General features: G+C 36.6%; 1 protein-coding gene and 1 pseudogene across 1 annotated transcript; both read right to left on the reverse strand.

Moving 5' to 3' along the window:
• Positions 1–514: 514 nt before the first annotated feature.
• Positions 515–1,447, reverse strand: OR8B1Y (olfactory receptor family 8 subfamily B member 1Y). The gene has a single exon (NM_001391539.1). It carries the CDS (start codon positions 1,445–1,447, stop codon positions 515–517), a length of 933 nt encoding a protein of 310 aa, NP_001378468.1.
• Positions 8,964–9,901, reverse strand: OR8B97P (olfactory receptor family 8 subfamily B member 97, pseudogene; annotated as a pseudogene).

Genomic DNA, 14,826 nt, shown 5'->3' on the forward strand with positions numbered 1-14,826 from the left:
TAAAAAGGCATTTAGCAAAAACGCTGATACAAAGTGTTTATAGGTACAGAATGAATTATAACTGATAGTCATTACTAACTTTTAATCTCTGACATTTAAAGGACATTTTCTTGCCAATCAGAGAATGGAAAGATAACAGGAGAAACAGAGTATCTGATTCATGCTTCTAATAGAAAGCAGCAGATAAGAACCTGCCTAATAATACAATTTCATTCTAGTCTTACCTAATTCAGTCATTTGGAGGCCATTCATCTTTTCCCAGTGGAAAAAGATCAACCTGACAACAAAAAGACAGAGGCAACGTATTTCTTACTTAGTGTTGTTAATAAATAAGGAAAAGGTAGAGAAGATACTGTGCAATTGGTGAAGAAAAAAGAAGACTTAGATATAAAGACTCAAATTTCCATCACAATGCTAAGAAAGAAAAAGATAAGAAGTCTGTCACTAAAAATATTTTAAACACACAGAATCTCCCTGTCTTATAACTAAATTCACAGACAGGTACAGTTTCTGATCAAAAATTTCTCATGCTGAGAGTTTTTCTCAGAGCAATTTTAACATCTTTGTTCCTCAAACTATAAATTAAGGGATTCATCAAGGGAACTGTATTGGTGTAAAAGACAGAAGAGACTTTTCCCTCATCCATAGACACAGCAGAAGATGGTTTGAGATACATAAATGCAGCTGATCCAAAGAAGAGAGAAACAGCAATAATGTGGGAACTGCAGGTACCAAATGCTTTGGACTTGCCCTCTGTGGAACTGATGTGGAGGATGCTGGAGAGGATGAAACCGTAAGAGACAAAGATAGTGACACTGGGCACAATGATGTTGATGCCCACCACAATGAAAACTTCCAGCTCATTGATGTAGGTGCTCGTGCAGGAGAGCTGGAGCAGAGGGAAGATGTCACACAAATAATGGTTGATGGTGTTTGCATCACAGAAGGTCACTCTTAGCATGCATCCAGTGTGGGCCATGGCACCAGAAAATGCCATAAAGTATGAACCAAGCATGAGGTTGGAACACACTTTAGGGGACATGGCAACGTTATACAAAAGTGGTTTACAGATGGCCACATAGCGATCATAGGCCATTGCTGTCAGCACATAGCATTCAGAAATAATAAAAAAACAGAAAAAGTAAAGCTGGGTCATGCATCCTATGTAGGAGATAATATTCTTCTTTGATATGAAGTTAACCAACATTTTGGGTGTAAACACAGAAGAGTAACAGACATCTATGAAGGACAAATTAAAGAGGAAAAAGTACATAGGGGTGTGCAAATGTGAATTCAGCCCAATTAAAGTTATCAAACCCATATTTCCCAACACAGTAACCATATACATTATTAGAAATAGAAAGAACAGAGGGAGTTGGAGATCTGGTCGATCTGTTAATCCCACCAAAATGAATTGAGTAATGAAAGAGCCATTTCCGTGAGCCATTCTTCTCTAAGGGTATCTGTGAGCAAAGAAGAAAAAAGTGACATAGAGGAAAAACAGCTTTTCTGCGGTATCTTCTCTCACAAGTGTGGTGTATGCACGGGGAATGTCTGAGACTAAACCAACCTGCACCCTTAGAATTGCTTTACAATCATCATGAAACTGAGTGGACATTGACTTTTCTTTATGGAGTCCTTATTACCTGGGTAGCAAAGAAAATCAACACTTGGCCTACAGAGTGAAGGGAACTTCTGCCATATGCAAATGTAACTGTTGTAAGAACCAAAGGATAAAAGAAAAGAAAGATGGATCTAGAGGGAATCATTTTTCTCTCACCTCAACATTTTTTCATTCTCTTGACCCCTCCTTTTGCTAGTAAAATTAGAGATCAAGACATTAGCTACTGATATTGGCCTCAAATGCAGACTAGACTTGATGGGGTGGGAACCAAGAACATTGTTTCTAATCCAAAACTAAGGGACAAGATTCTATGAGAGATTACTTCCCCACGTGACAGAGTAAGAGCCATAAATTTACAAAAGTGAGAGTTCCATTGGAGAATAAACCTACTGACTGAAGAATTGTACCCTCTGAGCCTCTTAATGTCTCTGACCATTTCCTGCTCCTCCTCTCTAATAGATTTTTCTGCCAGCTTCACTTGAGTCTCAGGACTGCAAAAATGGGTGAGAAAATGGCATATCTTAGATGTTCAGTATTCCATCTCAAACAGGGAAGACATCGATATAAGTGGAATTCAGAAACTCACCCTCCTTAAGCCAGAAAACGTCAGTGTTTGCTCGTCACTATTATGACCTATGTTGTCTTGGAAGGACAATTTCAGGCTCTGAGGCTTTGATTCTTTTGATTCTAAGAGGATACATCCAGACTTAATTTCTTATATGCCTTGGAAATCTTTCAGAACTACAAATCATAATTTCTGATTATGACTTTCAGTTCTCTCAAAGAGCAGAGAAAAAGAAACAGTTTTTATTGTAACTATTTGTGACACTTGGTTAGTCACGGAAGATTTAATGTGTGAATAATGATATAATCACTCAGTTATCAACAGGGCAGAAGTTTACTCATTCTCTTCCCAAAGGACCAGTTTCTAGGTGTAATAGGGAACTAAGGGGATTGTATTTACGTTCAGGACCAGAAACTGTTTTCAGTACCTTAGGGACCCAAAATTTTACCCAAGTTTTCTCTTCACTGTTGGGATTGTGCGTCCCCCAAGGAAGAGACAAAAACAAAGTCCCGTTTCAAGGCACTGAAAGATTCAGTGCCCTTGTGCATAGACTGCCATATTTTTGCTATGTCCTTACATGGCGGAAGAGACAAGGGAACTCTATAGTTAGGACACTGATCCTACTAATGAGGGCTTCACTCTCATGACCTAATCAACTTCCAATGTCCTCATCTACTAACACATTGAGGATTAGGTTTCAACACATGACTTTGAGGAGGACACAAACATATAGATTATAGCAGGCACTCAAAGATAATGCCTTCTGAAATTTTAATTTTAGGTTTCACTTTGCAACTTTTTCTTCACTCTCTATATCTTTGGTTTAAGATCTATACCTAAGATCTGTATTTAATATCTTCCCAGTATATCACATGTGATATTGAAACTGCTGTACTCATAAAATTGGTTAGAAAAAGGGAAATTTAGGATGCAGCATTTTGGAAAAGGATCCAAGGTGAAGAGAAAATAGTTAATTACATGAATTGAGGTTAGAAAGCCCTCAAGAAAACTCCACAAGCGCTTGTGATATTAAAAAAGAGACATTAGGCTCTCTCATGGGCATTCTGTAAAAGCCAAAGTTTCCCATTTTAAAGAAAGTCTGACTATAAGGCTTCAAATGAGAGTTATGATTAAGAATTGGCTAGCTTGATTGTATTTTTCTCCTGGGATCTGAGTAAAGAGAGAAACAGAGGGCCTGCCAAACCATGACTTATGTGACCATTGCATTTAACTCCCATCCTTTGCTCAAAACCAAGTGGCCATGTTTAAGAGCTGCTCTTTCCTTTCCTTGAAATTTGTTATAATTTGAAATTTCTGAAAAAATCAAAGCCATGAAAATACTCTGTGTAAAGGCAATGAACAACTGCATTTTTGGAAATTTCATTGTAATTTCTCCTCTTTCATTTCTGATTTTATTTATTTGATCTTTCTCTCTTTTTCTCTTAGTGAGTCTAGCTAAAGGTTCTTCAACTTTATCTTTTCCAAGAACCAGCTCTTCATTTCATTCATTTCATTTATTTTTTCCATTTTTTAAGTCTCTATTTCATTTATTTCCACTCTGATTTTTATCATTTCCTTCTTCCTACTGATTTGAGGCTTTGTTTGTTCTTATTCTTCCAGTTCCTTTAGGTACATTTTTAGATTGTTTCTTTGAGACTTTTCTTGTTTGTTGAGGGAGGCATGTAATGCTATAAACTTCTCTCTTAGTCCTTCTTTTGCTGTATTCTATAAATTTTGGCATGTCGTATTTTCATTTGTCTCCAGGAATTTTTTCTTGTTTCTCCTTGAAATTCTTCATTGACCCAATAGTTATTAAGTAACATTTTGCTTAATCTTCCCATATTTGTGGTTTTTGCAGTTTTTTTCCTGTAGTTGATTTCTAGTTTCATACTGTTGTGGTAGGAAAAGTTGCGTGGTATTATTTCAATCTTCTTAAATTTATTAAGACTTGTTTTATGGCCTAATATGTGATATATCCTGGAATGAATGCTCCATGTGCATTCAAAAAGAACGTGTATTCTGCTGCTTTTGGATAGAATGTTCTGTATATATCTACTAAGTCCATCTTATCTCATATGTCATTTAAGGCCAATGTTTCCTTATTTATCTTCTGTTTGGATAATCTATCCATTGATATAAAGTGAGTGCTAAATCCCCTACTATTGCTTTGTTACTATCTATTTCTCCTTTCCTATCTGTTAATAATTGCTTTATATATTTCAGAGCTACTATGTTGGGTGCATAGATATTTACAAGCATTATAGCCTCTCATGGGATTGTTCCCTTTATCATTATGTAGTGCCCTTCTTTGTCTCTTGTTAAAGTTTATGTTTTAAAGTCTATTTCATCTGATACAAGTATTGCTACCTCAGCTTTCTTTTCATTCCCATTTGCATGGAATATCTTTCTCTATCCCTTCACTTTCAGTTTGTGAGTGTCTTTAGTTTTGAGGTGTGCCTCTTGTATGCAGCATTTATATGGGTCTTATTTTTTTTTATCCAGTTAGTCACCCTATGTCTTTTGATTGGAGCATTTAGTACATTGACATTTAAAGTAGCTATGAATATGTACTTATGACTATTTTGTTACTTTTTTTCTGGGAATTTTAGTAGTTCTTCTCTGTTCCTTTCTTTTTCCCTTGCTCTCTTCCCTGAGGTTTGATGGCTTTCTTTAGTACTATGTTTGGGTTCCAGTATCTCAATTTTGGGGTTACTTATTATGGGTTTCTGGGTTAGGATTACCATGAGGTTGATATGCAATAACTTATGTAAATAGCAATTTATATTAAATTGATGTTCTCCTAAATTTGGCATCTTGCCAAAAGCTCTACTCTTTGAATCCCCTTCCCCTGTGTTTTGTTTTTGATATCATATTTAACATCTTTTTGTGTTTGCATGTATCTGCTAATTTCTTATCATGGAAATACATAATTTTAGCACTTTTTTCTTTTGACCTTCATATTAGCTTCATAGGTGGTTGAATACGCTACCTTTGCCTGTATCAGTGTTGCTTTTGATAATTTTGTTATTCCTATTTGTAGGCTTTTCAACTTAAATCAGTAGTTTTATCATTTCTTATAAGGGTGGTTTATTAATGATAAACTCTAGTTTTTGCTTGTCTGGATAACTTTTTATCTCTCCTTCCATTCTAAATGATAACCTTGCTGGGTAGAGTATCCTTGGCTGTAAGTCTTTTTCCTTTCAGCACTTTAAATATATTGTGCTACTCCCTTCTAGCCTTTAAAGTTTCCGCTGAGAAGACAGCTGATAACTTTATAGGGCTTCCTTTGTACGTAACTTGTAGCATTTCTCTGGCAACATTTAGATTCTCTCTTTAATTCTTTACTTTTTAATTAGGGTGTGTCTTGATGTTGCCCTCTTTGTGTTTGTCTTGTTTGGTGTTCTCTGTGCTTCCTGTAATTGGGTGTCTGTTTCCTTCCTTAAGTTAGGAAAGTTGTCAGGTATTATTTCTTCAAATAGAATCTCTGCCCCATTGTCTCTGTCTTATCCTTCTGAGACACCTGTAATACAGATGTTAGTAAGCTTGATGTAGTGCTAGAGGTACCTTAGACTGTCTTCATTCTTTGTAATTCTTTTTTTTTCTGTTAAGCTTGAGTTCCTTTTATCCAGTTTCTGGTTCTCTCTCAGGGTTAATTTTCCCAAGGATAGTTGTAAATTTGTTTTGTCTGTGGAAGGAGGTGAGCTCAGAGTCGTCCTATGCCACCATCTTCCTAGAAATCTCGTTGAGATTGTTTTCTTAAATTCTCTTTCTGTTAATTCATTATTAGTGTATAGAAATATGACCAATTTCCTTAGATTAATTTTATATCTTAAAGTTACGAAATTCATTTATTCCTGAAAGGTTTTCTTGTGGAGTCTTTAGGGTTTTCTATATATAATATCATGTCACCTATGAATGATGACAGTTTTACTTCCTCCTTTCCTTTGTCTTGCCTAATTTTTGTGGCTATGACTTCTACCTCTGTTGAATAAAAGTGACAAGAATGGGTGTTCTTGTCCTATTCCTGATTATAGAGGAAAAACTTTGAGGCTTTAACTGTTGAGTACAATTTCAGCAGTAGGTTTGTCACATAGGTATGTGTTATGTCATAGTGTGTTCCCTCTCGACTCACTTTATTGAGGTTTTTTGTCATAAACGGATGTTTAATGTGAGGTTTTTCTTGTTTATTTAAGCACTTTGAATACATCATGTCACTCCATTCTCATCTGAAAAATTTCTCCTGAAAAATCTATTGATACTCTTACAGGGGTTCACTTGATGTAACAATTTATTTTTCTACTACAGTTTTTACATGAGACTCCACTGCAGATTTAAGAAGAAGAAGAAAGGAAAGTATGATTAAATTATTTTTAATTTCTTGTTCAATTTCCTATCAATTTTGATGAAGTTACTTCTAAGTTTGTGTTTCTAAAAGTTAAATTTAAAAAAAAAGATTCTTAATGTGAATACAGATCTGGTCATAAGTTTATTCACTAAAATACTAACAATAGTTCTAAATCAAAGCTGAGTAGGGAGAGAAGTGTAAAATTAAATATTCATGTATAGTTGGACATTCATTTTAGTGGTAAAAAAGATATAGCAAAATTTAGTGGTGTTGGAGTAAAACTCTAAATTCAAAAGTTATTTTTAAAAATATTTTTATTGCATAGCTTCTAAGGTTTTTACTAATGCTTATCTAGTTGAATAAAACAGTATATTCTAATTTTAAGGGAAGAACTCCTGTTTTAGATCCAATGAATCTCAGTACCTACTTAAAGCTCTCAAATAATTCTATGGTGAAAAGAAAAATAATCTGAAATGACTAAATCAGAATGCCACCATATTAAACCTGAGCTAAACTAATCCCATCCAAGAGACTCCTGTGACACGCTGTGACTACATAGCAGCAGCATACATATAGCTCAGCCACCAATTTATTCAAATAATATTAGCTGTGCACCCATGAGGTACTAGAAACTGAGAATATAACAACTAACCAAAGTAATGATGTATCCTTAAAGATTTTATACTTCAGTATGATATACCAATGTTTGCTAAGTAGAGATGTCCCAAACATTCTTCAAAACGAAGCCTATGGCTCTTCAATCAAATACAAATTTATGGAAGCTCATGTGACTTGAATATAAAACTGGATAAACATTTATATTATAATTGATTAGTTTGATTTTAGATAAAAATATTATTTTTGAAATATAAGCATACCAATTGGTTTTGTGCATATGTGTGTGTGTGTGTGTGTATATATATATATATATATATATACAGCTTGTGCATGGTCATGTTATCACCTGAATGTTTGGCAACTCTGCACATGGGTCAGAACTTATCTAGCTGGCCCCATAAGAATCAAAGTGGACATCAGCCTCCAAGGTATCTAAGACAGCAATTCTTGTATCTTTCAGGACTAGCTGATAGCAGTAGGTTTTCTCTCTGAAGAGACAACAAAAGGCCAGTTTCTTGAGACTCTTAGTTTGCTAGGTCGGTACACTCACCTCCTCAGTCAGCATATATTTACCCTTCTTAGAGTGATGAGGAAGTGTGAAGTTTTACTTAGCTCCATTTTCTTCTTTATGCCTGAAACACAGTTGGTGGCATTAAAACTAATGGTTTTGTCTTACCCACACATTTTGAGTCTGTACTCTATGCAAAGATCCACTAATTTTTAAGGGAAAAAAATCCACTTCCAGTCTCATTTTACTACTAGATTGACAAATGAATGTAAAAAGAACTTATAATACAACTTGATACCTGATATAGTAAAAAACAAACGCCAATGGAATGCAAGCCAGAGAAGGGAACACTTACTAAGGCTTAAGGAGACAAAATAAAAAAAGCTCTTGAGAAGGTGAGGCCAGTAGGTAATAAGATAGGGAAAAATAGGAGGTAGTAATTCCAAGCAGGATAAATTTAATGGCTCAAAGCTCAAAATATTATCTACTTCAAAACAAATATTCTGAGTTGTGAAAGACAATATTTTCCTCTGTACATTCAATCCACAGTTGCTTACCTAGTACTTAGAACTATATCACCCCTAACAGTTTCTATAATGAGCTACAATTCCAAACTTCAGTTTTGATAATCAAAGATGAATTCATTGATGAAAATACCTATAACATGAGCTCTCCTTGGATAGTAGGGAGGGTTTTAGAAATTTAGAGACTAGTTAAATGTTTATTTATTTATTTATTTATTTTAGTGACTGGATAACAGAAGTTCCTTGCCTGAATAATGCCAGAACAAATGTAAAAATACCATTGAATCACTGGCTCAGTAGTCTTTACTAATATGGAAATTCAATCCATAGATTCAAGTAAGAACTCTGACAAATTAATGTTCATCTTTATGCGTTTCCTAATTCTAATATCAGTGGTGAGTGAACACTTGTCCTTGGCCCTTACTTTATAGAATTATCTATTTATATTTCTAGTAATTTTTGTTTCTGTTATCTTTATAATTCCTTGCAATAACTGCCAAACTGTTCATTTTCATTACATTTTCATCATCACATTTCATCATCACTTTAATACATAAAATAATTTATTCTGAATTCGTGGCAACTGCCCAAGTATGTGACCTATATAGACACACATAAAACCCATAACCATTGCATTATAAATAATGGTCAACTACTTCATCCCTCTCCACTTTATTGAGTAGAGCTGACTTCCACCTTGAGACTCAGATCTATCCTCATTTCTAGGAGCAATGCTTATTCAGGTGGGTGAGATATAAAAGTACATGCATAGCTATATACTATTTCTGAAAAAAAAACTGACTCCTATTTAGTGTGTTTCTCCACATGAGTTTAATGTCTTTGTTCCTCAAGCTATAAATTGAGTGGTTTCAAGGGAACTGTACTGATGTGTAACACAGAAGAGACTTTTCCCTCATCCATAGACACAGAAGAAGATGCTTTGAGAAACATAATTATATCTGAACCAGAGAACAGAGAAATAGCAATTATGTTCTATCTGCAGATGCTGGATGCTTTGGACATACCTCAGTGGAGCTGAGATGGAAGATAAGATACTGGAGAGGATAAAAACATGAGAGATAAATGTGGTGAGACTGGGCACGATGATACCCACCACAATGAAAACATCAAGCTCATTGACGAAGGTGCTCATGCAGGAGCACTGCAGCATAGGGGTGATCATAATGGTTAATGGTGTTTGCATAACAAAAACTTAACCTCAGCATGCAATTGTTGTGAGTTGTGGCACAAGAAAATGTCATCAAATGTGAGCAAAGAATGAAACTGGAACACACCTTAGAGTCACAGATATTTTATGCAAAAGTAAAGTAAAGATGACCACATAATGATCATAAGCAATTGGTGTCAGGAGATAGCATTCAAAAATACCCAAAAACCCCACAACAACACACAAAAAGTAAGCTTTGTCATGCACCCCGTGTAAGAGATAATATTCTTCCTCGATATGAAGTTAATCAGCACTTTGTGTGTAAAAACAGAAGAATAATAATCTATGAAAGACAAATTAAACAGGATAAATTACATGAGGGTGTGTATGTGTGAATTCAACACAATCAGTTGTCAAGCCTAACTTTCCCAACACAGTGACTATATCCTCTATTAGAAATAGGAAGAACTGGGGCCATTGGAAATTTAGTTGTTCTGTTAATCCCAACAGAATGAATTCAGTCATGAAGGAACCACTTTCAGGAGACATTCTTCTCTAAGGGAATCTGTGGACACAAGAGAAAAAAGTTACATAGAGGACAACTCAGGTTTTCCTACATACATAGAGGTGGAATATGCCCTGGGAAAGTCTGAGACTACCCCAGTTTTGACCCGTTGAATCTCCTCTACTATTATCTTGAAACTGATTGAGACAGAGAGTCTTTACAAGCTAAATTTAGCAAAAAGCATCAAAACTTAGTCTACAGTGTGAAGGTCATTGATTCTATATGAAAACAAGGACTTATGGAATACCAAAGGATAAGAAGAAATATGAGCTGGGACAGAATGGTCCTTCTCTCATGTCAATATTTCTCATTTACTTGAACCCTCTCATCACCAGTGAAATTGGAGACAGCGACAGTAACTACCTGATGCTGGCCTCTAAATGCACATTAGACTTGTTGAGGTGGGAAGTAAAACATTGTTTCTAATCCAAAACTAAGGGAGTAGAGCCTAAGGGAGGCTAAGTTACTGCTTCAAGCCACAGAGTGAAAGTTATAAATGTAGAAGAGTCAGAGTACTGTGATGGAACTGACTGATATAATGCATTCTTTGAGCCCAATAAGGTCTCTGAATTTTCCCTGCACACTCTTAACAGATTCTGCTGCCAATTTTACATGAATATCAGGACTCAAAAATGGTAAAGAAAGTGGCATGTCTTAGATGCTTGGACTTTCATCTCAAACATCCAGGGGGTTAATATAAATGGAATTCAGAAACTCACCCGCCATAGGCCAGAAAATTTTGGTGCTTCCTTATAACTGTTCTGATAGGGCAATTTCTGCAATTTGTTCCACAAGGGCAATTTCAGACTCTGAGGCTTTGGTTCATTTAATTCTAAGAAGATGCATCCCACATTTAATTTTGGGTATGCACCAGAAATCTTTCAGAACTACAAATCAGAATTTCTGATTATGACTTCAGCCTCCTCAAGAAACAGAGAAAAGTAAAGTTTTATTCTTATAATTTTTGCCACTTGGTAAGTCACAGAAGATTTAATGTGAGTTTAATAATATATTGTACTCAGTTATAAACAGGATAGAAGCTTGCTCAGTCTCTTCCTGAAGGGATAGTTTTTAGGGGAACTAAGGGAGGTTTATTTACACGCAAGCCATAATCTTTCTTTGGTTCCTTAGAGACTGTTTTTTTCTTTTTTACTTTAGCTTTCTCTTCACTGGAGAGATTATACATACCTCAAGGAAGACTCCATTTTCCATTCTGGAAGATGGCAAAAGAGGAGATCCTAGACTCTTCTACCCTTCATAAACACACTGATTTAAAAATAATTCATGTACATATTCCTTTTGTAAGATACCCAGATATAAGTTAAGAGGGTCTTGCACCCAATTTAAGCATGAAACTCATAAAATTTAAGCTGTTAGGGAAATTTAAGATAGCCTCTTGCATAATACATATCCTTGCACAAATACTGACAAATGGCACAATACTCCCCAATTCTAGCTTCTCCTTGGGGAGAGATGTGGGCGCACAATTCATCCAATGATCCAAATTTTCTTGGGACTGTCCAGAAGACTGGCTTCTTATGGCCTGTCTCAGAAAGCTGATGGGACACAGGACATGGGATACTTTAGCTGCCCAAGGTGAGAGAGAACCATTATGGTGGTTTGGGATGGAGGTCACCACATTTCTCCCCCTGGCTCAGAAGAGAGCTAGCACTTAACAACATATTTCTTCCCACTTCTCCTTACTTATTCCACTTTATTCCAATATCAGGGGAAAAGTTACACCATGCATGCAATGACCTAACTTAGCCTGCCTGAGGAACTGGTTTCAGTCTACTTGTTTTGGGCAATAATGGGGTCTTGTGTGCTCTGCATGTCTCAGGGGCACTAAGAATAAAAAAAAAAAGATTGGACTAATACAAAGGTTGAGAGGCCCTCACAGTCTCTGGCCAGACTTACAGGTGTGAGTATTCCCCAATACAATATGAATATTAGAACAGGTGTTTTGTATAATGTGCAGGCAACATCACAAAGGATCAAGAAAAATGAAGAAATAGGGAAATAATTTCTAAAATGTAATTCTTAAATCTCCACAAACAGACCCTATTGATATGAAATATATAATTTCCTTGACAGAAAATTTTAATTAACTGTCATAAAAATGCCCATTGTAGTCAGAGAAAAATATATGAACAAAGTGCAAATTTCAACAAATGGACAGAAAGCTTAAAATATTAAAACAAAGTTTATGGATCTGAAGAATACAATTGAAAGGAAAAAAATCACTAGAGTGGATCAACAGCAGACTAGATCAAACAAAAGAAAGACTCATATAATTTGAAGAAGGTTCATTGAAAATTATTCAGTAGGAGGAGCACTATATAAAAAAATAAAAAATAGTGAAGAAAGCCTAAAGGACTCATTGGACATGATGGTGGATCACTATATTCACGTTAAGAGTCCCAATAGAGAAGGGAGTGAGAATGGAACAGAAAGCTTATTCAAAGAACAAAAACTGAGCAATTCCCAAATCTGTGGAAGGAAATGGACATACAGATCCAGGAAGCAAAATAGATTCTAGGGGCCAGCCCCATGGCCCAGTGGTTGGGTTCGCACACTCCATTTTGGTGGCCCAGGGTTTCACTGCTTCAGATTCTGGGCACAGACATGGCACTGCTCATCAGGCCATGCTGAGGTGGCATCCCTCATGCCACAACTAGAAGGACTCACAACTGAAATATACAACTATGAACTGGGGGGATTTGGGGAGAAAAAGCAGAAAAAAAAGAAGATTGGCAACAGTTGTTGGCTCAGATGCCAATTAAAAAAAAACAGATTCTAGATAAGATCACCCCAAAGAAATCCACAGTGAGACACATTATAAAGAAATTACCAAAATCAAAGACAATTTCTAAAGCAGCAAAAGAAAAGCAACTTATTACTCAAATGGAACCACCATGAGAATGTCAGTGGATTTTTCAGCAGAAATTTTGCAGGCCAGAAAAGAGTGGGATGATATATTCAAAGTGTGGGGAAAAAATGGTCAACCAAAACTATCATAACTGGCAAAACTGTCCTGCAAAAATGGATAAATAAGGATTATTTTAGACAAAAAAAAGAAAACTAAAGGACTTCATCTTTGTTACACTTGCCTTCCAAAACAGCTAAAGGGACTGCTTCAGTTGAAAATAGAGGGATACTAAACAATAACATATTAGCTTAGCAAAGCATAAAATGAGTTGATAAAAGTAAACACATATAAAAGTACAGAATACTATATAATTGTAATTGTGATGGGTAACTGTCTTTCAGTGCTAATAAAAATCAAAAGATAAAAATATTAAAAATAACTATAACTAAAATATGTAATGATACAGAATACAAATGGATGTAATTGTGATAAAAATAGTAAAGTATAGAGGAAAATAAAAGCATAGAGATTTTATAAGCAAATAAATTTGTTAACAACTTAAGAGAGATTGTTATAACTATAAAATATTTTGTATAAGCCTCATGGTAACCCCAAAGAAAATTTCTATAGAACTTATATAAAAGAAAAAGAAGGTATTCAGTGGAATCTGTGGGCTTTACCAGTGGGTATCTGATTGCGATAGAGAAGCGGGGAGGGACATGCAATAACCAGCACTTGGATGTTGGCAGTCTGAATTACTCCCTTCAGTGCCCAAGTAGTAATCCCAATCAGCAGCTATGCTCATCTGCAGAGCAAAGACAGTACAGTATGGACAGCGAAATTGGGGGAGTGCAGATCTGTTTGATTTGTAGCTTCAAACAAAATGCCTGGAACCTGGTCTGCACTCTGCCCAGGCAGGGGAGTTAAATCATAATCCTGCTCATAAGTAAGTGTAGCTCTTGGCCCTGTCAAACAGAACATCTGGCTAGAACACCTGGAAAGTTATAGCCAAAAAATACTCAAGCAGAGAGCCCAGGAGACAGAAGTGATCATCAACAGAGCAAAGACCATGGCCTGTTAGACCAGGGAACTTGGAGCACAGGTTGGCTTGAGTCAATGCTACAAAAAAATAGCCTTTTGGTCCTTAGAGCTGATTCTCCCACTCCATTCAGGCATGGGAGCTAATCTATATTCCCATCCATTGCTGGGCACAACTCTTGGCCCTGCCCAACCAGGAAACCTGGCTGAAGCACCAAGGAAACTGCTTGGCCCAGCAGCACTTGAGCAAAATGCTCAGCCTATGGAGACAAGCCAGTGACCTCATTTGGCCAAAGAGTTTGGTGCACAGATCTGCCTAATTTTATCCCCAAACAACAGCCTTGCCAGCTTTGTGGTCTATATGGGGTTCCCTCCTGGATGAGGAGACTAATTTGTAGCCCGACCCACAGCTGAATACAGCCATCAACCTGCTCAAACCAGCAAACCTAACCAGAGAACACAGGAATCTTCATAGTCCATCCTACAGCCCTGCTTACAGTGGCACTTGAAGGGAGAGCACAGCCCATGGCTTTGTCTGTCTGCAGAGCAAAACCAGAGACCCCCCATCTGACCAGAGAATTCAGTGCATAGTCTTTCCTGATTTGGGTACCAAGCAACAAGCTGTTCAGGCTTTGGAGCCTGTTCTGTTGCCCCGCCAGGACAACTGAGCTTATTCATAGTTCCACCTACTGCTAAGTATAGTACCCAGTACCCATCACCTAAAAAGCCTGACCAGAGAACCCAAGAAGCTGCAGAAGTCATCCTATAATCTCTCTTTGGCAGGGACTGAGCCAGCAGTCCTATCCATCTCTTCTCAGCCAGAAGCACCCACCCCAACACAACCTCATTGCTCAGGCAGTGCCCTCATCCCAAAATAGACCATAGTAGCAAGCCTACTTGCCCAAGGACATTACCAGCTGGGACATCTAGAACCCCAAACTGAGTGGAATTGTGAATAACTGTGTCTGCCAAAGCAAACCTGTAAAATCTGGAAAAGGAGAC

Source organism: Equus caballus, chromosome 7 (genome assembly GCF_041296265.1).
Source record: "Equus caballus isolate H_3958 breed thoroughbred chromosome 7, TB-T2T, whole genome shotgun sequence".
NCBI lineage: Eukaryota > Metazoa > Chordata > Mammalia > Perissodactyla > Equidae > Equus > Equus caballus.